General features: G+C 44.7%; 2 protein-coding genes, 1 non-coding gene and 1 pseudogene across 3 annotated transcripts; 3 read left to right on the top strand and 1 right to left on the bottom strand.

Annotated features, from left to right (window-relative positions):
- The first annotated feature begins 1,451 nt into the window (after positions 1-1,451).
- Positions 1,452-7,333, top strand: LOC109760352 (uncharacterized; annotated as a pseudogene).
- Positions 2,368-5,564, top strand: LOC141028102 (zinc finger BED domain-containing protein RICESLEEPER 2-like). The gene is made up of 3 exons (XM_073505973.1): positions 2,368-2,604; positions 3,229-5,184; positions 5,487-5,564. The coding sequence occupies exons 1-3, from the start codon at positions 2,368-2,370 to the stop codon at positions 5,562-5,564; spliced, it is 2,271 nt and encodes a 756-aa protein (XP_073362074.1).
- A 3,080-nt stretch (positions 7,334-10,413) lies between the features above and the next one.
- TRNAP-UGG (transfer RNA proline (anticodon UGG)) lies at positions 10,414-10,485 on the bottom strand. Its single transcript has one exon. It is a non-coding gene; the product is annotated as a tRNA-Pro (tRNA).
- Positions 10,486-22,469: 11,984 nt separating this feature from the next.
- Positions 22,470-23,423, top strand: LOC141027605 (uncharacterized). The gene is made up of 2 exons (XM_073504691.1): positions 22,470-23,079; positions 23,176-23,423. The coding sequence occupies exons 1-2, from the start codon at positions 22,470-22,472 to the stop codon at positions 23,421-23,423; spliced, it is 858 nt and encodes a 285-aa protein (XP_073360792.1).
- Positions 23,424-23,954: the final 531 nt, after the last annotated feature.

Here is a 23,954-nt window from a genome sequence, read left to right as displayed (position 1 = left end):
CCGTGGTGTCCATGGTGAACTCCCGTCGGCCATCATTCTATGCGACGCGATACAGAGACGGTGTTGGTCGAAATGGCTAGTAGCCACATTTTTTTCTTTTACATGTAATAACGTGGAAACATAATTAAAAGTGGCCTTTGAAGCTTGAAACTGCCACTCTTTTGAATCTTTGGAGTTCTAAAATGGCTTCATACGTGCATGTGGTGAAGTCGAAAAAGGAGAGCCTTTGAGAGGGCCACCGTGCCGGCCCAATCCCCTATCTTCTCCAACAGCGCCGCCCATCAAAATGGAGAAGGGAGAAGTGTGCGGTGTAGTCATGTACATAGCGTGTCTAGGTCTAGGTCGTGTCATGTTGGTGTGGCGCCTGGCAATATATAGATGTGGACTACACAGTTGCCCCGACCGAGCAGCGATGGGTGGCTTACGTCGGGGGGCGACCTGGTGGCATTGGCAATGAGTTCATCGTTGTTGTGGAGCTCATGGCCGACAACTCCACCAATAAGCTCGCCTGGATGACTCATCCGGAGGTGCTTCATTCCCTTTCTGGCTTTCTCGCTTCGAAGTCACGAGGTGGTGGAGTTGAAGTTGGGAAGAGATGCACATCCTGGCCGGGTTCATACTCAAACCCGGTGCTTGCTTGAGAGTGTCTACGCCGGCAACCATTGCGCTTGGCTGTCAGCCATCATATCATAAACCGATGGACGAAGGACGCCCGTTCCACAACCTCCCGGCCATGGAGCCAAAAGTTTTGCAATGCTTCTACTTTAAGGAATCTGCAACGAGGTGTCATGGAGGTATGTCCCGTCCCAAGTGGAGAGTCGCCGGCGATGATAAGGTTTTATACGAGAAGAAGAAGCTAGGGACCCGGTTCTGTTTTCTATCTTGTTGTTGGGGTCCTCTATGAAAGAGTCACATACGAGTTTTTTTATTTATATTTAGTTTTGGGTCCTTCTGCAATTTGTTATGTACCACCGGTTCTTTCCGGGTCCTTTTGCAATTTGTTATGTACCACCGGTTCTTTCTGGGTCCTTTTGCAATTTGTTATGTACCACCGGTTCTTTCTGGGTCCTTTTGTAATTTGTTATGTACCATCGGTTCTTTCTGGGTCCTTTTGCAATTTTTTATGTACCACCGGTTCTTTCCGGGTCCTTTTGCAATTTGTTATGTACCACCGGTTCTTTCTGGGTCCTTTTGCAATTTGTTATGTACCATCGATTCTTTCTGGGTCCTTTTGCAATTTGTTATGTACCACCGGTTCTTTCTGGGTCCTTCAGTACGAATGAACGCAGCATCAGGGTCTCCCGTCTCCCTAAAAAAAGCAACATCGGGGTCTTTTCCTGGAAGAAAAAAAAAGGGCTTCCGAGAGCTCACTCTCCCACTCAGCCGTCGCTCCCAGCAGAAGATTTATTCCCAATCCAAACCCTCGATCCCCTTCCTCCACCCCGGCCGCCATGGCCGCGCCGGCCTCCATCCCGGTTCCAGACGAGCTCCTGGAGGAGATCTTCATCCGCCTGCCCACTCTGAACGCGCTCGCCCTCGCCTCCGGCGCCTGCACGTCCTTCCGCCGCGTCATCAAAGCCCGCGCCTTCCGCCGCCGCTTCCGCGCGCTGCACCGGCCTCCCCTCCTCGGCTTCATGGATGTGGCCGGATTCCACCCTTCCCAGGCGCCGCACCCCTCCGCCCCTATGCCGTGGCCCTGGCCCCCTACGCCGCTGATTTCTCCTTCGTCCCGCCCGTCGTTTCTTCTACCTCCTACCGCGTCCCGCGTGACGACCACGACGAGGAAGGCCCCCGCTGGCGCCCCCGCGACGTCCGCGACGGCCGCGTCCTCCTCGATTGGAGATCCTTCTACCCACGTTCCGTCCACATGTGGACCTACCGCGAAGACTCTGCCCGCCGTGAGGTAAGCATCCTCATGCGTAAATCTGGATGTCAAACTCGAGCTTTCAGGCTCGGCTCGGGGTCGCCCAGGCTCGGCCCGAGTTTGATTCGGCCCGAGAAACAAAAAGGCCGAGCCGAGCTGCGTTATTGGGCTTGTTTCGGCCTCGGGCCGAGCCCAGCTCGGCTCGAGCCAGCCCGTGAGCTCGTCCAACTCTTCAGCCCAAAGTGGCCCAGCACCAGTCACTTGACCTAGCGCTCTACCTCACCCCGAGCAGCACTCATCCTCTTTCCCCCCAGCGCTAGGTTAGCCAGCCTCCGCCGGCCGCCGCCATCGCAGTTCCTTCTGTCGCCGATGACACACACGCCGCTTGTCCAGATCGCCCAAGGAGCCATGGAGAAGAAGAAAGAGAGGTCATTGACCTCCATTCTTGGGAAGGAGCCAGCGATGGAAAAAAGAAGAAGGGCAGAAGCAAGACCTCCAGCTCCATGGACGCCGGCATCGAGCCGTCCGTTCGCTCCAAGGCCAATCCAAGCATCGTCCTTGTTGACCCGCTTGTGAGGGCAAAGCAGCAGGCGCGAGCACTGCCACCCCCGCCTCCGCCTCGGCGTCTACCTGACAACAAAGGTATCGGCGCGCGGGCGGCAGCTGTTGTTGCATCTGGCTGGACCGGCTCCGCGAACACCTCCGTCACGCCTACTTCTCCGGCTGAAGCTGAGTCCTGGGTAAGCACAAAGCAGTGGCCTGCTCTTCTTTCCTCTGGATATAAATAAAGCTTGTGAGCTTGTTGTGTGATGCATAGGGATAAGCCAGAGAACAACAAAAGAAGTAGTAAATTTCCTATTGTTTCCACTTGATTTATGCCAATCTGCTATTGTCCATTATAATCAGTTGTGCTTAAGTAATTGATTGTTTCCTGAAGATTTGCATATGGCTAAGTCTAACGCAACCAGAGTCCTCCAGTTTTGCGCCTGCAGATATTTTGTAGCAATTGCATAATATTTTACAGTTTGTAACATGATTGTCTATTTCTGATGTAGCAAGTTATTATTCAGTCTGCTAGCCTAGCTAGCTTTGTGTAGGAGGAATCAAGTTATTATTTGGCTGTTCGTTGGGCGCGTTTGAATGTATATGTTGTACAACATTGGGTGCATTTGAGTGTATATACTGTCTAAAAAGTGAGTATTTATGCCCATGTAATGCCCCTGTTTATTGAGGGCTCAATTGTTTTGTTGTAGAAACTATAGATGGATGCATATGTTTAACTTCATTCTTACTGTCCTAATCTCAGTATACTTGCCATACAAATATTTAGTGGATTTTCCTTCAAAATATCATTGTTTGAACAGGAACATGAGCCGGAAGAGGATCGTGTCCAGGAGCAGGATGAGGAAGAGAAGGATGAGAATGTGTATGTGCCTGCTGATGAGTCCGAGTCTGAGGAAGAAGAGAACTCGTATGATCTTAGAGATGACATGTCAGAGGATGAAATGGATATTGTTCAGTCCCCTGGAGGTGAGACTGATGTGTTTGTTGTTAGTTCAGAAGAAGACAATGCAAGAACAGGAGAGAAACACAAGAAAGGGGTGAAAGTCAAGCGCAAGGTCACTACCAAGGGCAGTAGCAAGTCCAGTACTAGCAGGGAGAGTTCTTATTGTTGGACTTTTTTTGAGAAGGTGATGGTGAAATCAGAAAAGGATCCTAAGGTTGAAGAGTTGAAGGCAAAGTGCATGCATTGCCACAATTTATACATATATGTTCAAGGTTCAAGCACCGCAACACTTAATAGGCATATGAAGAAGTGTAAGATCTTCAAGAACAAGGTTGCGACGAAACTTATACAATCACGGCTTGGGTACAAGCCGTCCAATGTTAGAGGTGAATCCGGTCTTCCTCTAGGTGTGCCATCCAATGGGTATGAGCACACAACTATGAAGGAGTTGATTGCAAAAATGGTGGTTGTCCATAACTACTCATTCAGGATGGTGGAACATGAGTGGTTCAATATTGTGATGAAGTACTCGAACCCGCTATATCAAGAAATTGGTAGGAAGGCAATAAGAGCTGAGTGTTTGAGGGTTTTCAATAAAGAGAAGGAAATCCTTAAGGCAGCCCTGAAGAATGTGGACCACATTAGTCTCACTACAGATATGTGGACAAGTAACCAAATCATTTCTTATATGTGTGTAGTGGCACACTATATAGATAAACATTGGAGGATGCAGACTCGTGTGCTTGCGTTCATGGAGTTGGACCCCCCTCACAGCAGAAACGTCATGGCTGTTGCGTTGTTTGAATGTGTGACTGAATGGAAGATAGAAAACAAGATAGTGTCCATCACACTAGACAATGCATCAAACAATGATTCAGCTGTTAGAGATTTGAAGGCAATGTTTTCTGTTCGAAGAGGGACAGACTTTGAAGCCAAATATTTCCATGTCCGGTGTTGTGCTCACATTGTCAACTTGGTAGTGCAGGATGGGACAGCCTGCATGAGCACTTTGGTAACGAACCTAAGGGAGACAGTGAAGTACTTCAAGAAGTCCCCTTCCCGGCTGCACAAATTTGTTGAGATTTGCAGGAGTTTAGGCCTTAAAATTGGAGCGCATTTGACCCTAGATGTTTGCACGAGGTGGAGTTCTACATACAAGATGTTGGAAACTGGCCGACCATATAGGCAAGCCTTGGTGTCTTATGCTGATTCGGATGCCAACTACAAGTGGAAGCCTACAAACAAAGAATGGGATATGTTTCAGCTTATTGAACCATTGTTGTTTGCTTTTGCTAGAGTGACTACAGCCTTTTCGGGTCAATCATATCCCACCGCCAACATATTTTACCCCCACATTGTGAGTATCAAAATTGCTTTGAGAAAAGCCATGGTTCATAAGGACAAAACCTACAATGCTATGGGACATGCTATGATGGACAAGTTCAACAAATATTGGGAAGAACCAAACAATGTCATGGTTCTTGCCACTTTCCTGGATCCAAGGTACAAAATGAAGTACGTGGATTGGTGCTTTGGGCAGATCTATGATGAGGATATGGCTGAAACTGAGTTGTCTGCATTGAAGAAAGATTTGGACAAGTTGTATCAGAAATTTGATTCTCAAAAGAGGCAAGCTGAACCTCAATGCAAGAATACTTGCAATACAAGTACCTCAATGCCACCTGCAGATTCTGAGTTTCTCTCATTCTTATCATCCACTTCTACAAAACGATCTAAGAGTGAATTGAGAAACTATATGGATGATGCAAATGAGGGTATGGTTGCCACTTTCAATCTGCTAGAGTGGTGGAAGGTGAATGCACTTAGGTATCCTATGTTGGCAAACATGGCAAGAAGATTCTTAACTATCCCTGCTAGCTCGGTGTCTTTTGAATCCACTTTTAGCACCGGTGGAAGAATTTGATGATTATCGAAGCTCTCTAAACCCATACATGGTGGAGGCATTGGTGTGTGGCGGAAGCTATATCAAGGGTGCTCACAAAGACTTAAATGTGTTGGTATGATTTCGATCTATGTTTTATGTCGTATGATTTCAATATGCATCATGTTATTGCCATAAACTAAAAATCTAATGGCTAACTTGCACAAAACTAGGATGTGGAAGAAGATGATGAGGAGGAGGATGTGGAGAAGGTCAAATTGCCTAAAAGTGTGGCAGATTGCAACTACTAGTAAGTATGTTACTTGTAAGATTTTTTTAGTTTACTTCTGTTACTTGTAGGCTTTTCTTATTTACAATAACCATTGTTACATGTAGGATACATTGTAGGGAGAAGACCATCAAGATGCATTTGTTAAATTTGCACATGGAAGTAAATCAAGCAATGGATCTATATTGGTCGCCACCCTTGAATGATGGAGTTCTTGCATGGCTTATGTTGCCTGAACTTTAGATGTGACATATGTCAACTTCTCAACCTTGGACTATTAAGTTTATGTTGTCATTGAACTTTGAACTATGGATGTGACATATGTCATCTTATTTTGCTAAACTCATGAATGGTTTATGTTCATCTCAATTTCTTCAGTGCTGTCCAAACTTGGGTGCATTTGATGTCCAAATTTCAGTGTACTTGCTGTCCGAACCTGTGTGTATTTTTCTGTCAATAGTTTCAGACATTCAGTGTTAATGCTGTCCAAACTTGGGTGTACATGCTGTCAAGGTTTCAGGCTTTCAGTGTTGATGCTGACCAAAGTTAGCACTTGGGTGTATTTGCTTGAGTATTTGCTGTCAAAGTTAGCACTTAGCACATATAAATACTACTATATTAGAAAGAGAGGGAGTAGTCTGCACGCTGATGTGCAGTGCACACGAGCTGCCGAGTTGGACCGAGCCAGCACACAGCTCGGGTCGAGCCTGCTACTTAGGCTCGCCTGAGCAGTTAGCTCGGGCTGGCTCGGCTCGTGCTGGGCGAGCTAATGGCTGGCTCGGCCCGAGCTCGGCTCGGCTCGGCTCGTGTCCAGGTATCCTCATGGACTCCAGGGAGCTCGGTGACGACCAACTCTGTGACCGCCTCACATGGACCAAACGGGAGCGCTGCAAAGTAGGCATCCTCGTCGACTGCATGGAGCGCGGTCTCGGTGACTTTGACAACGATCGTCACCGGTGCAACGCCGCTGACTTTCACCTCGCCGTCTGTGACCCGTTGTCCAGCAGATACGTGCTGCTTCCAACCATACCCGAGGACCTCGCTGCCGGGCCTCAAGATAGCCTTTGGGCATTTGAGCCCGTGCTCGCTCCCGCCACCGGTGACGATGGAGAGGATGAGCCCGTCAAGGTGATATGCTTTGCAAGATACATGACAAAACTCGTCCTCTTTGTCTTTTCGTCCACAACTAGGCAATGGTCTATGGTCGAGTCTCCCAGCTTCCCTTTTTTGAAACGTCTAGATCTAGACATGTCCTGTTTTGACTGCGTGCGCGGCTGCTTCTACTGGACAGAACCTTACGACTGGGGTGACCATCTGATGGTGCTGGACACGCGCACCATGAGCTTCTCCACTGTCGATCTTCTCACCGGCTGCCATGAGGAGCTCAGGGATCTCCATGACCCGAGCTTTCGTCCTTGGCGTCTCAATGCAGTTGTTGCGGGTAGACAAGGAGCCCTTGAGATGTTTTCTCTTGTCTGCCAACACGGGTCCTTTGCTCTCTACCATACCTCTCTGCAGAATAATTCCCAAGAATGGAAGCTGGAGAAGATCATAAACCTGCCTGAGCAGTATCATGACTATTCCATTTCCACGGTGGGCGCAGCCGAGGGATTCTTGTTCTTCCAAGGCGCACCAGAAGGTAATCCTATTGAGCATGTGGATTGTTACTCAATGGAGGTCAAGACTTATGAAATGACCATGGTCTGTTCCAAGCTGGTGGACTTCTCCAATCGCAAGCTTGCCCTTCCATACTTTATCTTCCCAACGGTGTTATCGGAACCAACTATTTGATCAACTGGTAAGCCTAACTATTTTATTTTGTGTTGTCATTGGGAGCATGTTTTGCTTGTTGTACTAGCACACTTATGTAGAAAAAACTAACTAGAGGTAGCTAATGCATCGATTGTCTCTGCACGCCTGTTTAACAATTATATTTGATTGAGAAGGTTAATGGAAAAATGTGATTACATACTAGTTTGAAAAGCTAATTTTATTGCTCCATATCTTAGGAGAGAAAATGGCTTTCATGCTGGCATATTCGTATAGTACATCTTTAGTTATACTTTGCACTTACACATCATCCATTCAATTGAACGGTGATGTTCAAAAAAAGGAATGTTGCATAACCAGTAAGTTGAGTTTGAAGGCCCCGAGTCTTCTATTTGTGAATACTCCTTATTTACCATGTTCTGTTTTCAAGAACATAGAGTTCACATGTCATGTTCTGCTATTTTTTAAAATATTGCTTCCAAACTGCAATACGATGGATCTGGGATTCTTGGGGAGCAGCAATAAGCAGATTGTGCACCTTTGTTCTTAAGCTCGATTGTACTCTGCAATTTAGGACATGCCTCCTTCCTAGGAAAATGGAATAGGAAAGATCCCCATTGCATCTTCTGTTATTGCTTCAAAATCCTAACTGAATATAAGGATCCCCTGAATATGTGTGTGCAGATCTGAGCTCCCTTGTGAGCTGCTTCTATGGTCTTGCTTGGGCCATAACATCTGTAGTTGGATGGAGGAGTTTCAAGATGGTGCTACAAATCTGCCAGCATGTAGTTTGACATGTCTGTATTAAGCGTATGCATGTATGTATGTACGCAGGATATGTCCGTATTATGTTGGCTTTTACCAAACACTAGCCTCTAAGAACTAAGAATCGTACGGATGTTTGTGTTGGAAGATTAGCTTGGCCAATTGTGCTGACTTTGGTTATATAATATATATTCTGTGTGTCCCTTGGTCTAGAAGTGAGAACTAAGCTTTTCTCTGCATGAATGGATGAGTCAGTTGATTTCTTTTATTAAGATGTTTCTGATTAGTTTATCTATAGTTGCTGCCAATTTCTTGCGCACCGAGCATGCATGTTTTTGTTGGTACTGTGTGCAAATAGATGGTTCCGTTCCATAGAACCTAATATATTCAGTTAGGAATTTGAAGCAACAACATCTAGAGGCTGGCTGTTGATGAAGCATGCAGATGGATATCATACAAACCTGTTGCATGCAAACACCAACTTTCAGAGCATCAGGTTTCATATAAATGTACTCAAAAGTGAGTTGAGAGCATGCACACGGATTCCAGAAACCTTTATCTTTCATGTTCAAATGGCTGCACACAGGAGCAAAAGAAAAGCACTTGATACACCAGAACACACCCATGAATTTACCGTGACCACCATCAGCACCAAAGTAGCAACTTCCACAAACATTTGTAGCAAAATCTCGATGCAATTTTTATTATTTTTAGTGTTTATTGTACTACCATGATTGAAGATGAATAGATTGAAAGTTTCTCGCAAAAAAAAAATCAGGAGAAAATAGATGCTCTTTGCATCTTAACAAACACAATGGGGTATATGCTACTTCGCCAAAGCAGGCAAGGCCATGTGATTCAGGATCCTGCAGTCGCCTACATTGTGGTAGTTTCAGTGATAGATTGCGATTGGGATGCACGGGCCGACCTCCTACCGCCATCTTCAGTGCCTTAAGCCGGTTAGCCTCCATACGAGCTCTCTGTTCCTCCGCCTGCTTGACTTAGCTTGGCTTGCATCCAACATTTTGCACTGCACCTCTGCCTCTCCAGGTCTTCTTCCAGGTTCCTGTTGTATGATTAACAGTAACAGAGAATCACAGGTCCGCAAAGCACTCATAGTAACGTACAAAGTCCGAAAACTAATGTCCCAAAACTAAATTATAATACTAACAAGTAACAACTTAGGGAGCCTCCATTTTATTTTCATGGATGAGATGAATCACACTCAACTTAGACGTGTGATTACTTAGAGCCGGGAAGTGCCATGTCCTCTAGCAACCCTATCCTTCAGCTCAGAAATGCATCTCTGAAACAAGCAAGGATAGTGTCAATGAAGAATGTTGGATACACAACTAGTTATCAAGACACAGCAGTTAAGCCATAAAAATCTATTGAAATTTGTGAAGTGGCAAAATGACACAGCAGTTCTGCTTCTGCACATATTCTCCCAAAACATACCCTTGTACCATTCCTTCCTGAACTTTATGAAATCTTCATGGAGCAGTGCTCGCTTATAAAATGTCTGATCCTTCTTTTCAGGCGTGTTGCTGTACTTTATGAAATCTTCATGTTTGCTTATAAAATGCCTTCATGTGGATGTGTAGCAGGCCATTGCCTTTTCCATTTAAGATGGTAGTTAAAATATAGTCCCCAGAGATTTGCAAAGCCATCATGCCATTGTGAAATAGCACAATGGATCGGTGGCGGTGGCAGTAAGTAATTCCGTTTCAAGCATCAATTGATCATGCTCTGAAGACTGCTCAATTACTCCTGTAAACAGCATGAAAGGAAACCCTCAAAGAAAGGAAGAAAGATGCTTACCTTCTGTGCTGTATAGAATAAACACCATCAATAAAACCCAACATGGTACGCTACACAGCCTAAGCAGGCAAGGCAAAGTAATTTACGATCCTGCATGCGCCGTAGTTTCAGCAGCTAGCCTACCCAAGATGTGCACCAGGTACCATCTTGCACATCCCAGTAGTACACACACTATTTTTCTAGGTTGCCTGATGATGGTGGTAACTGTATAGTACACCTGAAGAACCGTGAGATTCAGAAATGAACACATGCATCCACACGAATGCCGTTAGTCGGCGACGTGCTTATTGAAACCATGTGCTCGTTTATTTTATCATACTGATGTTTCACTCCGTAGGAAGTAAAAGCGTGAATTGTACGTGTGGGATCGAGTCTCAAAGATTAATCCCAGTCACATGGGTAAGTGTGGTGTAGACGTTGCTTCTCTCAGTCAAAAGGAAGCTGGCCTAGGCTTCCAACGAAGATCAGGCGACACTAGCGAGGAAAGGTAAAAATAAAATAAAAAAACAACCAACGGGGCAATCCGAGAATTGAACTCGGGACCTCTCGCACCCAAAGCGAGAATCCTACCACTAGACCAAATGCCCTTTAATACTTTTTAATCTACAAAGTTCTAATAAATATTTATTTGATGAATTTAGTGATATACGTTTGGAATTGTACAAGTTGATATTTTTGTAAAATAAATCGGTTAAATGTATAAAGTTTGACTTTTTAAAATATAATTCATCTTACATTTTAGGGTTGAGAGAGTACATGTGTAGATAAATGTATCCCTCGATCGGCAACTTTGCCTTGTATACACATAAATGTATGATCGTGATTGACAAGTTTCCCTCATTTTTTTAAGAGATGATCGGCATTGCTTTGATGTGCGTATCATGCAAGCCAATCTATCTCCGCCACAACTTTCAGTAAACCCATGCTAATATAAGGAATACTATGAAGATGGCGGGCAACGATCAAACTCGTCAACTAGCATAGTAGCGGAAGCAGTGAAGAATTTGGTGAAGCGCGATGATCCCAGTCGCGAGAATTACTCCGAGACAATCCACCAATCAAGACTCAAATAGACGACCCCTCCGAGGGAGGTATCCACGCGTTCCGAAGTATTAACCCGACAGCACTCCAGCGTCCAGGCAGAAGAGCTCTGAGATTCCTAGAGAGAGAGGTAGGGAGAGAGAGAAAGCCTAGCGACGTTCCCGTCTAATTAGGATTTTAATCTAATTTGACAAACTAGACTGGGATTAGAGCCCGTGTAAGTACGAGTCTAATTCAGTAGACCAACTAAACCGGATTTGGTGTGCCTCTAGGGGGTCTCTCCTGAAATATATATAGGTGGAGAGGGAGAGATGGGCGCATCAAGGAGGTGTCCTCCTCTAGTTCCAACAAACTAAGGAGGGAAGGACTCCCTCATTCTCCAATTCGCCCTCCTTTCCATACATAGGGGGCGCCCCACTTTCGGACCATATGGCCCATTAGGGTTGCTCTCTTGGTAGACCCAAGAGAGACTTCTTCCACAAATAAAATTTTGGATATTTTTCTAAGTTTCCCTAAGCCAGTCCAGAACCTTCCAAAATTTTGAATATACATATTTGAAACTTTTTCGGACATGTTATACCTTTTCGGAAATACCGAAACCCTTCGAGGACAAACCCAAAAACTTTTGGATTCATCTGAAACTCTTTCGGTACTCATTCTCTCATTTCCCTAATTACTATATCTACCATCCCCCGTCCCATAATATAAGAGTGTTTTTGACACTAGACAGAGGTAGTACATGTTAAGCGTGTGACCCTAGAGGTTCGGAAATAAGCGAACATGGACAGGAACACTTTTCGGAAAACATCATGCATATCATCTGATTACTAGCTACGTACACTAAGCATATCGACACATTACTACACAACATGCGCATTTCTACACAAAACAATTTTTACACTAAGCATATATATCATCACATTACTACAACAAGCATATCATCCAACTACTACACTAATTAAGCATGAATATATATCATCTAATTAATTACTACACTAAGTAACATACCATGAGATGCTGTTTAATATTCGTCCTTGTGAGGCGGGTCACGAATGGCGTCCCAACGTAGTCTTCACGTGGCGGAAGTATGTCCCAGAGGTTGCCCGATTCCTCATCGCTCAGCCTCAGTCTTTGGGCATAGAGGGCTTCATTAAGCGGGTCCTCATCATCATCTGAATCCTCCTCATCAGTATCGGCAATTAAATTCAAATAGAGAACAGAAAGCCTGGGACTTTCTCCTCTAAAGGAAAAGCTGATAAATTTCACCCCCACTAAGACCCGTGCGGGCGATGAAAAGATCCCATTCATCTCCTCCAACCTGTGGGTTATCATTCGCCCCTTCTCGACCTCCATAGTGTATGGCCCCCCACGAGCGTCGAAAGTCACGGTGTCTCTGGTGAGCTCATTGAATGCCAATCTCACATTGCATGGGATGATCTGTGTAAGAAAAAAAAACATACACACAATGCACTAGTGGAAATAGCAACAAAAAAACTGTTAGAAGGTTCATATAATTTGTTAGCGTTGCAGGAATAAAACTAGGCTAGAAGTAGATGCCGAACAACGTGGCAGTAGAAAGGTTGGTCCGGCACCTTAACTTGCACAATCGACATGGTGGTTCTTGCTCCATTCTACACAAAACACATATTGAAGACTAAGTTGAATTATAAATGCAAGTATGCCACTCCAATTCAAAATCATGGTCTTGATTTTAGTTTCCCTGCCCAACTAATTCAACTTACTCACACCCATTCTCCTATGTTCCAAATTCGAAATGGTATCTCACTAAAAATCTTGCAAAGGACCTAATATATCAATTTGTACTAATAAATCACATTAGTAATAAATCAATTTCTAGTAAATATCGTCTACCTAATAAATCAATGCCAATGCCATGCCAGTATCATCTACCTAATAAATCAATTTCACAATACTAGCTAATATCTAAATTTGCTGGCAACAGAGGGAGAAGCTTTGAGAGGGAAAGAAGATTCGCGAGGGAAAGAGGGGAGATCTCACCTCCTTGTCGGAGTTGGCGGCGGCCGCGTAGTTCCGGCTTCGAGTTGCAGCGTGGTTGGGCGGCGGCGGCGGCGCTGGTCGAGAAGGGGGGAGACGAAGAAGAAGGGTGAAAACGATGAGTTCGTAGTGAATCGAACTTACTGGGTTTTACTGGACACGGATTTTTTTACTGGTGTGGGCCTAATGGATAGTGTTGTCGTAGGCCTAATGAGCCACGCCATAGAAAACGATAGCACATGGGGAAAATCTCAGAAAATAGCTATGGCGTCCTAGAAACATTCTACGCCAGCGGTATGCTCATATCAACGTCGTACCAATTTGTCTGACACCACCACTATTTGAAAAAAATAGTGCTGGCGTTGCTGGGAATCGTGGCGCCACTAACAACAGTTGTGGCTAGCACTTTTTGCACTAGTGCAAGTTTAGGAGCTCACAACCGAGCATTGGTAAACAAACGCTCACATAGGAGCAACATCAGACGAAACAAAAAAACTAGGATGACGATGATGGGATGCTTCAGTTCACCGTGGTGTTATCTGTAGCTGCGCAGATCCTCATCATCGTAGATGCATTATCCCCGAGCATCTTCGCTCCGCGCTCCATGCCATCCTGATCCACATCCTTAAGCAGCCCCGCGCGCCCAGTATTTAAGGAAAACACAATCAGAAAATAGAACATCAAAAGGGGGCCTTGCGAGCTTAAACTCAAAAGTGGCTCAATTTCGGCAATTCCAGATTGCCTAGCACATCACGACAAGCCTGAATTTTTATAGAATTTAGCCCCGTCCAGCAGGAACACATAACACCATGAGTAATACTGCCACAAATGGTTTGGGCAGAGGTTGGTCCCAAGTATTAAACCAACAGTATGCCACACCACTCTGGCCGCTCGACAAAGAAAGAAGAGGTGCTGGGATGTTACTCTTTCCTTGCAAAACGAGCAAAGCATTTAGGATTACCATCCCAGTTCCTTCTGCTCATAACATCTCTAGTCAAGACTGCATCCTGGAACAGCTACGAGAGAAAAATCTGAATCTTAAGAGGTATCTTAGATATCCAGATCCATCTTAAGTCACATCCCGCAAGGTTTCTTTTCAGCTACTCATATAACGATCTGGTGGTGAAGCTTTTCTTAGCAGCCAAGCCGCACACGATCTGGTCATGGAGGCCTACATCTCCACCCACTGTTCCATTGAAGGAGAATGGAGGCGTCTACGAAAGAAGTCACAAGTATTAACCGCCCCCCATTCAGAAACAGTAATATGCTGTTTATTGCACATACCAAACAGTAGGGGGAACTTGGAGTCTAAGGGTGAATTGGTGTTCATGGGATCAATCCTGGCCTGGCAAGGTTGCCAGAAGTCACCAGTATTTGAAAGTTCCATATTACTACAGACTGTTCTGTTTTGACAGATTCTGTTTTCTTTGTGTTGTTCGCTTATTTTGATGGCTCTATGGTTTTCTTTGATAAGTTTTTGCCATAGAAAAGTTGGAATACAGTAGATATAATACAAAAACAAAATATGAATAGGTTTGATACAACACTTATAGTAGTGGTTTGTTTTCTTTTACTAACGGATCTCACAAAGGTTTTGTTGAGTTTTGTGTGATTGAAGTTTTAAAGTTTTGGGTTATCTTACGATGGATGAAAGAAGGATAGAAGAGCCTAAGCGTGGGGATGCCCCGGCATCCCAAGCTATTATCCAAGAATGAACAACCAAATAAGCATGGGGATGCCCCTGAGTGGCATCCCCTCTTTCTTATAACGACCATCGATATTTTACTCGAGACTATATTTTTATTCGTCACATGATATGTGTTTTGCTTGGAGCGTCTTGTATGATATGTGTCTTTGCTTGTTTTATTTTGTGTTTTAAGTCATCAATCCTTGTTGGACACACCTATTTGAGAGAGCCAAAATTATGTCATGACTTGTTAGAATTGCTCTATGTGCTTCACTTAAATCTTTTATGAGCTAGGACTTGCTCTAGTGCTTCACTTGTATCTTTTTGAGCACGGTGTGCTTAGTATTTTTGAAGAAATGCTCTCTTGCTTCACTTAGATTTATGTGAGAGTTAGTAAAATTTTGAAGAAATTCTCTCTTGCTTCACTTAAATTATTTTGAGAGAAAGAAATTTGTTATGCTCATGATCTTCACTTATATTTGTTTGAGCTTATGAAAAGCAACACATGAAAATTAGTCCCAAAGTGATAGATATCCAAGAAGGATAAAGTAAAAAAATGTCATGAAGATCATTGGACAAAATAAACTTGATTCTTAGTAATAGTTTTGAGACATGATGATGTGATATGTGAGTTATGTTGATGAGTAATTGTGCTCTAGTAAGAATATTGGTGTTAAGGTTTGTGATTCCCTATGCATGCACGAAAGTCAATAATCATGCAATGAAAATTATATCCTACTTGTGATGCATTATTCGGTGTTAATTATGCTTAATGCTTGCTTATGATATTATTCGTTTCTTGGTTGGTCGCTTCTCAATCTTTTTGCTAGCCTTCATTTTGCACTAAGTATGACCTCTACGTGTGCATCCTAAATCCTTTAAACCAGTTTGGCCACATGAGTCCACTATAGCTACCTATATGCGGTATTCTTTTGCCGTTCTAAGAAAATTTGCATGTGCCATCACTAGTTTTCAAAATAAACTTCTCTTTTGTGTGTTTGTTTCGCTCGCAGAACGGTAACGGGTGGCTAATATTTTCCATGCTGGCTGTGTTATTCTCACGATGAGTGTTTATTCACTTGTCATTGCACGAGAGTAAGGCAAAGGTTTTAGTGATTCCCAGTCCCGAAATGCAAAAATGAATTTACTTTATGTTGTCAAATAATAAATTCCTTGGAAAGTGTTGGTATGGAAGGCACCCGTGGATACGGTTAGCCATGGAAAGTGAAGGTATGGTGGAAAAAGAAATAAACTTTATTTTCTGTTTGGGAACCGCCTATGGCATATCTAGCATGGAAAGTGTTGGGAACTCTAAGTCGTTTTCGTTGGTGGGATGGATACTTCTCCCAAAATGTTTTTATCTCTATTTTTTCGCTTTGAGCTTATGCACCTCTAAAAATCCCTACTTCCCTCCGCGAAGGGCCTTTCGTTACTTTATGCAATTTTTGTTTTGAATTTGAGTCTCCATCTTCTCTTATAAAAGCACCAACTAAGAGGCAATATGATCGTACTTAAGTATTGGGTGTAGCTAATATTCGAGTGTGTTTCATGAATGTATCAATGTTTGAGCATGGTGGGCTAGGGATAACTTGTTTTAGCATTGCTATTTTGAAAAACATGGTTGCTTGTTGATATGCTTGAGTATCTAAATTATTATGTCAAAACTAGACTATTGCTTTGAATCACATAAAAGTCCAAATGTCTATGCTATAAAGAAAAGAATATGATATGACTTGATAAACAACACTCCACATCAAAAATTCTGTTTTTATCACTTACCTACTCGAGGACGAGCAGGAGTTAAGCTTGGGGATGCTGATACGTCTCCAACGTATCTATAATTTTTGATTGTTCCATGCTGTTTTATTATAAATCTTGGATGTTTTATAATCATTTTATAGTCATTTTATATCATTTTTTGGTACTAACCTATTGACATAGTGCCAAGTGCCAGTTGCTATTTTTCCCATGTTTTTACGGAGATTATAAAACATGTTGGGCCGTGGTTGGGCCCTGGTTGCATCTGGGGGAGTCCAAATGCAGTCCAAATGTCACGAAACTTTACGGAGATTTTTTATGGACCAGAAGGAAGATGTTGGGCCCTGGTTGCATCTGGGGGAGTGTCGAGGAGGGGACAACCCACCAGGGCGCGCCAGGAGGCCCAGGCGCGCCCTGGTGGGTTGTGCCCACCTCGGGTGCCCCCCGGACCACCTCTTTGCTCTATAAATACCCCAATATTCCAGAAACCCTAGGGGAGTCGACGAAATATTCATCCAGCCGCCGCAGAGTCTAGAACCACCAGATCCAATCTAGACACCATCACGGAGGGGTTCACTGAAGGAAATATGCCCTAGAGGCAATAATAAAGTATTATATATTTCCTTATATCATGATAAATGTTTATTATTCATGCTAGAATTGTATTAACCGGAAACATAATACATGTGTGAATACATAGACAAACAGAGTGTCACTAGTATGCCTCTACTTGACTAGCTCGTTAATCAAAGATGGTTATGTTTCCTAGCCATAGACATGAGTTTTCATTTGATTAACGGGATCACCTCATTAGGAGAATGACGTGATTGACATGACCCATTACGTTAGCTTAGCACCCGATCGTTTAGTATGTTGCTATTGCTTTCTTCATGACTTATACATGTTCCTATGACTATGAGATTATGCAACTCCCGTTTACCGGAGGAACACTTTGTGTGCTACCAAACGTCACAACGTAAATGGGTGATTATAAAGGTGCTCTACAGGTGTCTCCAAAGGTACTTGTTAGGTTGGCGTATTTCGAGATTAGGATTTGTCACTCCGATTGTCGGAGAGGTATCTCTGGGCCCACTCGGTAATGCACATCACTATAAGCCTTGCAAGCATTGTGACTAATGAGTTAGTTGCGGGATGATGTATTACGGAACGAGTAAATAGACTTGCCGGTAACGAGATTGAACTAGGTATTGAGATACCGACGATCGAATCTCGGGCAAGTAACATACCGATGACAAAGGGAACAACGTATGTTGTTATGCGGTCAGACCGATAAAGATCTTCGTAGAATATGTGGGAGCCAATATGGGCATCCAGGTCCCGCTATTGGTTATTGACCGGAGAGGTGTCTTGGTCATGTCTACATAGTTCTCGAACCCAAAGGGTCCGCACGCTTAAAGTTACGATGACAGTTATATTATGAGTTTATATGTTTTGATGTACCGAAGGTTGTTCGGAGTCCTGGATGTGATCACGGACATGACGAGGAGTCTCGAAATGGTCGAGACATAAAGATTGATATATTGGACGACTATATTCGGACACCGGAAGTGTTCCGGAGAAGTTTCGGATACCGGAGTGCCGGAGGGTTACCGGAACCCCCCGGGGAAGTATTGGGCCTTAGTGGGCCTTGAGGGGAGAGAGAGGGCAGCAGCCAGGAGGTGGTGCGCCCCCTCCCAGGAGGAGTCCTAGTTGGACTAGGAGAGGGGGGCGCAACCCCCTTTCCCTCTCCCTCTCCCTCTCTTTCCTTCCCCCCTCTTTTCCTAGTAGGACTAGGAAAGGGGAGTCCTACTCCTACTAGGAGGAGGACTCCCCCTCTCTCCTTGGCGCGCCTAGGGCAGCCGGCCTCCCCCTTGCTCCTTTATATACGGGGGCAGGGGGCACCTCTATACACACTTGATATACGATATTTTAGCCGTGTGCGGTGCCCCCCTCCACCATATTACACCTCGATAATACCGTTGCGGAGCTTAGGCGAAGCCCTGCGTCGGTGGAACATCATCATCGTCACCAGGCCGTCGTGCTGACGAAACTCTCCCTCAACACTCGGCTGGATCGGAGTTCGAGGGACGTCATCGAGCTGAACGTGTGTAGAACTTGGAGGTGCCGTACGTTCGGTACTTGATCGGTCGGATCGTGAAGACGTACGACTACATCAACCGCGTTGTGATAACGCTTCCGCTGTCGGTCTACGAGGGTACGTGGACAACACTCTCCCCTCTCGTTGCTATGCATCACCATGATCTTGCGTGTGCGTAGGAATTTTTTTGAAATTACTACGTTCCCCAACATTCACCCCTTCCATTGGTGCCTCTCCGATGATGCGTGAGTAGTTCTTTGTAGACCTTCGGGTCCGTAGTTAGTAGCTAGATGGCTCTCTCTCTCTCTCTCTCTCTCTCTCTCTCTCTCGCTGAATTCTCAATACAATGGTCTTTTGGAGATCCATATGATGTAACTCTTTTTGCGGTGTGTTTGTTGGGATCTGATGAACTTTGAGTTTATGATTAGTTATATCTTTTTATATACATGAAAGTTTTTTGAGTTTCTTTGATCTCTTATATGCATGATCTCTTATAGCCTCGTATTTCTTCTCCGATATTTGGGTTTTGTTTGGCCAACTTGATCTATTTATCTTGCAATGGGAAGAGGTGCCCGGTAGTGGGTTCGATCTTATGGTGCTTGATCCCAGTGACAGAAAGGGAACCGACACGTATGTACCGTTGCTACTAAGGATAAAAAGATGGGATCTATATCTACGAAATAGATAAACGGATCTTGTCTATATCATGTCATCGTTCTTATTGCATTACTCCGTTTTTCCATGAACTTAATACACTAGATGCATGCAGGATAGCGGTCGATGTGTGGAGTAATAGTAGTAGATGCAGGCAGGAATCGGTCTACTAATCTTGGACGTGATGCCTATGTAATGATCATTGCCTGGATATCGTCATAATTATTTGAAGTTCTATCAATTGCCCAACAGTTATTTGTTTACCCATCGTTTGCTATTTTTCTCGAGAGAAGCCACTAGTGAAACCTACGTCCCCCGGGTCTTCTTTCTCATACATTTGCCTTGCGATCTACTTTTTCCTTGCGTTTATTTTCAGATCTATTAAACCAAAAAATAAAAAATACCTTGCTGCAATTTATTCTTATTTATTTTGTTTGGTGTTCGATCTATCAATGTACTACAATTTCCTCACGTCCTTTTTGCCTATCTTGAGGCGCCGCACCCCGAAAGGGATTGACAACCCCTTTAACACGTCGGGTTACGAGTATTTGTTCTTTGTGTGTAGGAGTTGTTTACGTTGTGTTGCTTGGTTCGCCTACTGGTTCGATAACCTTGGTTTCATATCTGAGGGAAATACCTACCGCCGCTGTGGTGCATCATCCCTTCCTCTCTGGGGAAATACCTACGTAGCTTCAAGCGACATCAGCTATGATGTTGGATGGGCCAGCTCGAACATGGTTAAAACGATTGCCTCCTAATTCCATCAATTCATGGGTAGAGCTAAAGTCGCGGTTCATTAAGAAATTTCAAGGGACATGCAAGGAGCCTGTGACGATTATTGATCTGGATAACTGAGTGCACCGTGAGGATGAGTCAGCCCATCATTGGGTCTAGCGGGTCTCTGCTATTATTCACTCATCGGATAGTATTGCGGCAGGTCAAGCGGTTCTGGTTTTGGAGAAGAACTGTCACTTTACCCCCCTTAAATAGAAGCTTGGGTGGCTTAAGCATCATTGTAATGATACGGGTGAGCTCATGGCGGATCCCATTAAATACGCCGACTCCGATACTACAAAGGACCTCGGGTCTGATGCTGAGAAATCGAACAAGGGTAAGAAGAGTGGCAGTGGTAAGGGTCAGCAGCCGAATGTGGCAGGAAACAATGGCAACAACTAGGGCGATGGTGGTAAGCGAAGACACCCCGATGGCGGGTCGGATTTGGTAGCTAACACCAACACTGGGTATAAGGGCCAGCGCCGCAATGGTAATGGTAAGCCGCCGTATGACAAGGGAAAACCTTTTAATCTAGAGGCAGTGCTTAACGACCCGTGTCCAAAGCACAGTTTGCCTGACAAGCCATCCACTCATGCTTGGAAGGATTGTTGGATTATGCAGGAGTTCAGGAATGATGGGCTCAATTAGAATCATGGTAATAATAATGGGCCGCCCGGTGGGTCAGGATCCGGCTCACAAGGACCCGGCTTCAGTGGCGGCAGCTCAAACTCTGGCTATCAAGATCAAGGTAACCAGGGTGGTTATAATCAACAGGCTGGTCATGGTAACCATCAGCAAGGGAATCAGTCTGGATATCAGAGTAATCCAAAGCAGCTCAATGGTTGCCAGTATCATGTTTTCACCACAAGTCTTTGCAAACGGGATCAGAAAGTTCATAAGCGTGCGGTCAATACTATTGAGCCGGCGGTGCCTCAATATTTGTAGTGGTCAGAACATCCAATCACATGGAGTCGGGAGGATCACCCGCCCTGGGGCGAGAATCCGGTTCAGCTGGCACTGGTGGTAGCCCCTTAGGTTGGGGGTTATAAATTCATTAAGGTTCTTATGGACAGTGGCAGCAGTATCAACATCCTATAATATGACACATTTTTCCAGATGAATTTAACTAACAAGGATCTTAAGCCGTCTTCCACAGTCTTCCATGTTGTGGTTCCTGGTAAGTCGGTGTATCCTGTGGGAAAGATCGCCTTGGAAGTGGCCTTTGGTGATGATTATGATTACAGAGCAGAGATGTTGTGGTTTGAAGTGGTCAAAATCAAGAGTCCATATCATTCTTTGTTTGTACGGTCGGCTTATGCTAAGTTCATGACTCGCCTTTGCTATGTCTATTTACAGCTCAAAATGCCGGGGCGAAAGGGCACGGTTACGGTCCATGGTGATCGGAAGGTCACCCTGGAATGTGAGGAAGGAGACGCAGCTTATGCAGAGTCGGCTTGTGCTACCGAGGAGCTTAAGTTTTACAAGGATAATGTTGACCTGGCTGATATGACCCCTTTGAAGAATCCCACCACTGAGCAAGACCCTTTGTTAAAGTTTAAGTCCGCTGATGATACTAAACAGGTTGATTTTGTCCCTGGCGACTCATCTCAGCAGTTCACAGTGGGGGCTAACATGGATCCTAAATAGGAAAGCGCGCTCATCGAGTTCACCCGTGAGAATCGGGACATTTTTGCATGGAAACCTTCTAACATGCCGGGTGTACCAAGGGAATTCGCTGAGCACACTCTTAATGTGGATCGTAAGTTTAAGCCGGTCAAGCAGTTCCTTCGTCGTTTCAATGAAGAGCGACGTAGAGCTATTGGAGAAGAGGTAGCCCGGCTCTTAGCGGCTGGGTTTATCGTCGACGTTTTTCACCCTGAGTGGTTGGCTAACCCTGTGCTTGCACTGAAGAAGAATGGCACTTGGCGTATGTGTGTTGATTACACAGATCTTAACAAGGCTTGTCCAGCTGATCCATTTGCTCTCCCTCGCATCGACCAGATTATTGATGCCACGGCGGGTTGTGAGAGTTTATGTTTCCTGGATGCTTATTCTGGGTATCATCAGATCAAGATGGCAGTTAAGGATCAAGAGAATACGTCTTTCATTACACCCTTTGGAGCTTTATGCTATGTTTCTATGCCTTTTGGTCTCAAGAGTGCTTAGGCGACTTATCAGCGTTGTGTTCAGAATTGTCTTCACAGTCAAATTGGGTGTAATGTTCATGCTTATGTGGATGATATTGTGGTTAAATCTAGGAAGAAGGAGACTCTCCTGGATGACTTGAGGGAAACTTTTTACAATCTCCGGGTTTATAAAATGATGCTTAACACGGCCAAGTATGTATTTGGTGTACCTGCAGGTAAACTGTTGGGTTCCTGGTCTCAGAGCGGGGCATTGAAACTAACCCGGAGAAGATAAAGGCCATCACTTCACCTTCTAAGCCGGCGTGTGTCAATGACGTCCATCATTTGGCTGGTCGCATCGCAGCTTTGAGCCGGTTTATAAGTCGCCTGGGAGAGAAGGCAATTCCTTTATACCAGATGAAGAAGAAGACAGATAATTTTGTCTGGAGCGATGCTGCTAATCAAGCATTTGAGGATCTTAAGAAGCAGTTGGTTGAGCCACCTGTCTTAGCTGCTCCCATCAACAAAGAGCCTTTGCTCCTATACGTGGCCGCTAATAACAAGGCGGTCAGTGTGGCAGTTGTCGTGGAATGCAAGGAGGCAGGAAAGGAGTACCTTGTTCAGCGGCCGGCTTATTATGTCAGTGAGGTTTTGGCTGAATCCAAGCAAAGATACCCACACTGGCAGAAGCTGGTGTTTGGGGTGTTCATGGCGAGTCGCAAGTTGAAACATTATTTCCTTGGACATCCCATTACAATAGTCAGTTCTGCTCCTTTGGGGTATATCATTCAAAACAGAGAAGCTACTGGCGGGGTTGCTAAGTGGGCAATTGAAATGGGACCTCCTAATTTGAAGTATGTTCCTAGGACATCTTTCAAGTCTCAAGCTTTGGGGGATTTCATCAATGATACGACAGAGTTGCAGACACCTGAAGAGAAGCTTGACAACACATATTGGACAATCCACTTTGATGGGTCCAAGCAGTTAGAAGTCTCGGGGGCTGGGGTTATTTTGACTTCCCCACGAGGTGACAAATTTTGTTATGTTTTAAGGTTAATGTTTCCTTGTACTAACAATGCAGCTGAGTATGAAGCTTTACTCCATGGCCTTCGTATGGCTAAAGAGATGAATTTAAGCCGGGTCAGGTGCGTGGGCAACTCAGACCTTGTGGCTCAGCAAGTCTCAGGCAAGTGGGAATCTAAAGACCCGCTCATGGCGGCTTATCACCGGGCGGTTGTTAATATTGCAGGTCACTTTAAGGGTTATCAGGTGGATCACCTTGATCGACGGAAGAACGAGGCGGCTGATGCATTGTCCCGGCTAGGTTCTCAACGTAAGCCGGTGCTTCCTAATGTGTTCCTTGATGTATGACACAATACTTCCATCAAGTTACCGTCTGAAGAAGACCTTGATGTCCCTGACCCAGAGGCGCAGTTGGGCGGCTCTTCATGATACTCCAGATTGGACTTTGTCTTATCTGGCTCATATGACCCGGGGCGAGTTACCCGAGGATGAAGCTTTGGCAAGGAAAATAACCAGGAGGTCTAAGTCTACAACTCTCATCGACGGAGACTTACACCACTCTAGTGTGACAGGCGTATTCCAACGTTGTGTCTCTCCTGAGGAGGGTCGTGAAATTTTACGAGAGATTCATGAAGGCGATTGTGGTCATCATGCCGGTTAAAAAATCTTTGGTGGCTAAAGCTTTTCGTCATGGGTTTTATTGGTTAACGGCTCATGCTGATGCAGAGGACATCGTTAGCAAGTGTGATGGATTGCCAAAAATTTCCAGACAGGCTCATGTGCCGGCTAAGGAATTGCATATGATCCCAATAACACTACAAAAAAAATACACTTCAGTGATGATACATGTTTGTCACAGTAGGTTGCGTTTTTTGTCAT

The sequence above is a fragment of the Aegilops tauschii genome, chromosome 7 (genome assembly GCF_002575655.3).
Source record: "Aegilops tauschii subsp. strangulata cultivar AL8/78 chromosome 7, Aet v6.0, whole genome shotgun sequence".
Lineage (NCBI taxonomy): Eukaryota > Viridiplantae > Streptophyta > Magnoliopsida > Poales > Poaceae > Aegilops > Aegilops tauschii.
The sequence above is the reverse complement of the archived record's forward strand: the minus strand, read 5'-3'. Positions and strand labels throughout refer to the sequence as shown.

Bases quoted from the DNA above. Each gene is read 5' to 3' on its own strand.
- LOC141028102 (XM_073505973.1), top strand. From the start codon at position 2,368: ATGGACGCCGGCATCGAGCCGTCCGTTCGCTCCAAGGCCAATCCAAGC. The intron at 2,605-3,228 runs GTAAGCACAAAG...TTGTTTGAACAG, and splicing joins CGGCTGAAGCTGAGTCCTGG to GAACATGAGCCGGAAGAGGA. The intron at 5,185-5,486 runs GTGAATGCACTT...GCACAAAACTAG, and splicing joins ATCTGCTAGAGTGGTGGAAG to GATGTGGAAGAAGATGATGA.
- LOC141027605 (XM_073504691.1), top strand. From the start codon at position 22,470: ATGAAGAAGAAGACAGATAATTTTGTCTGGAGCGATGCTGCTAATCAA. The intron at 23,080-23,175 runs GTGACAAATTTT...GTATGGCTAAAG, and splicing joins TATTTTGACTTCCCCACGAG to AGATGAATTTAAGCCGGGTC.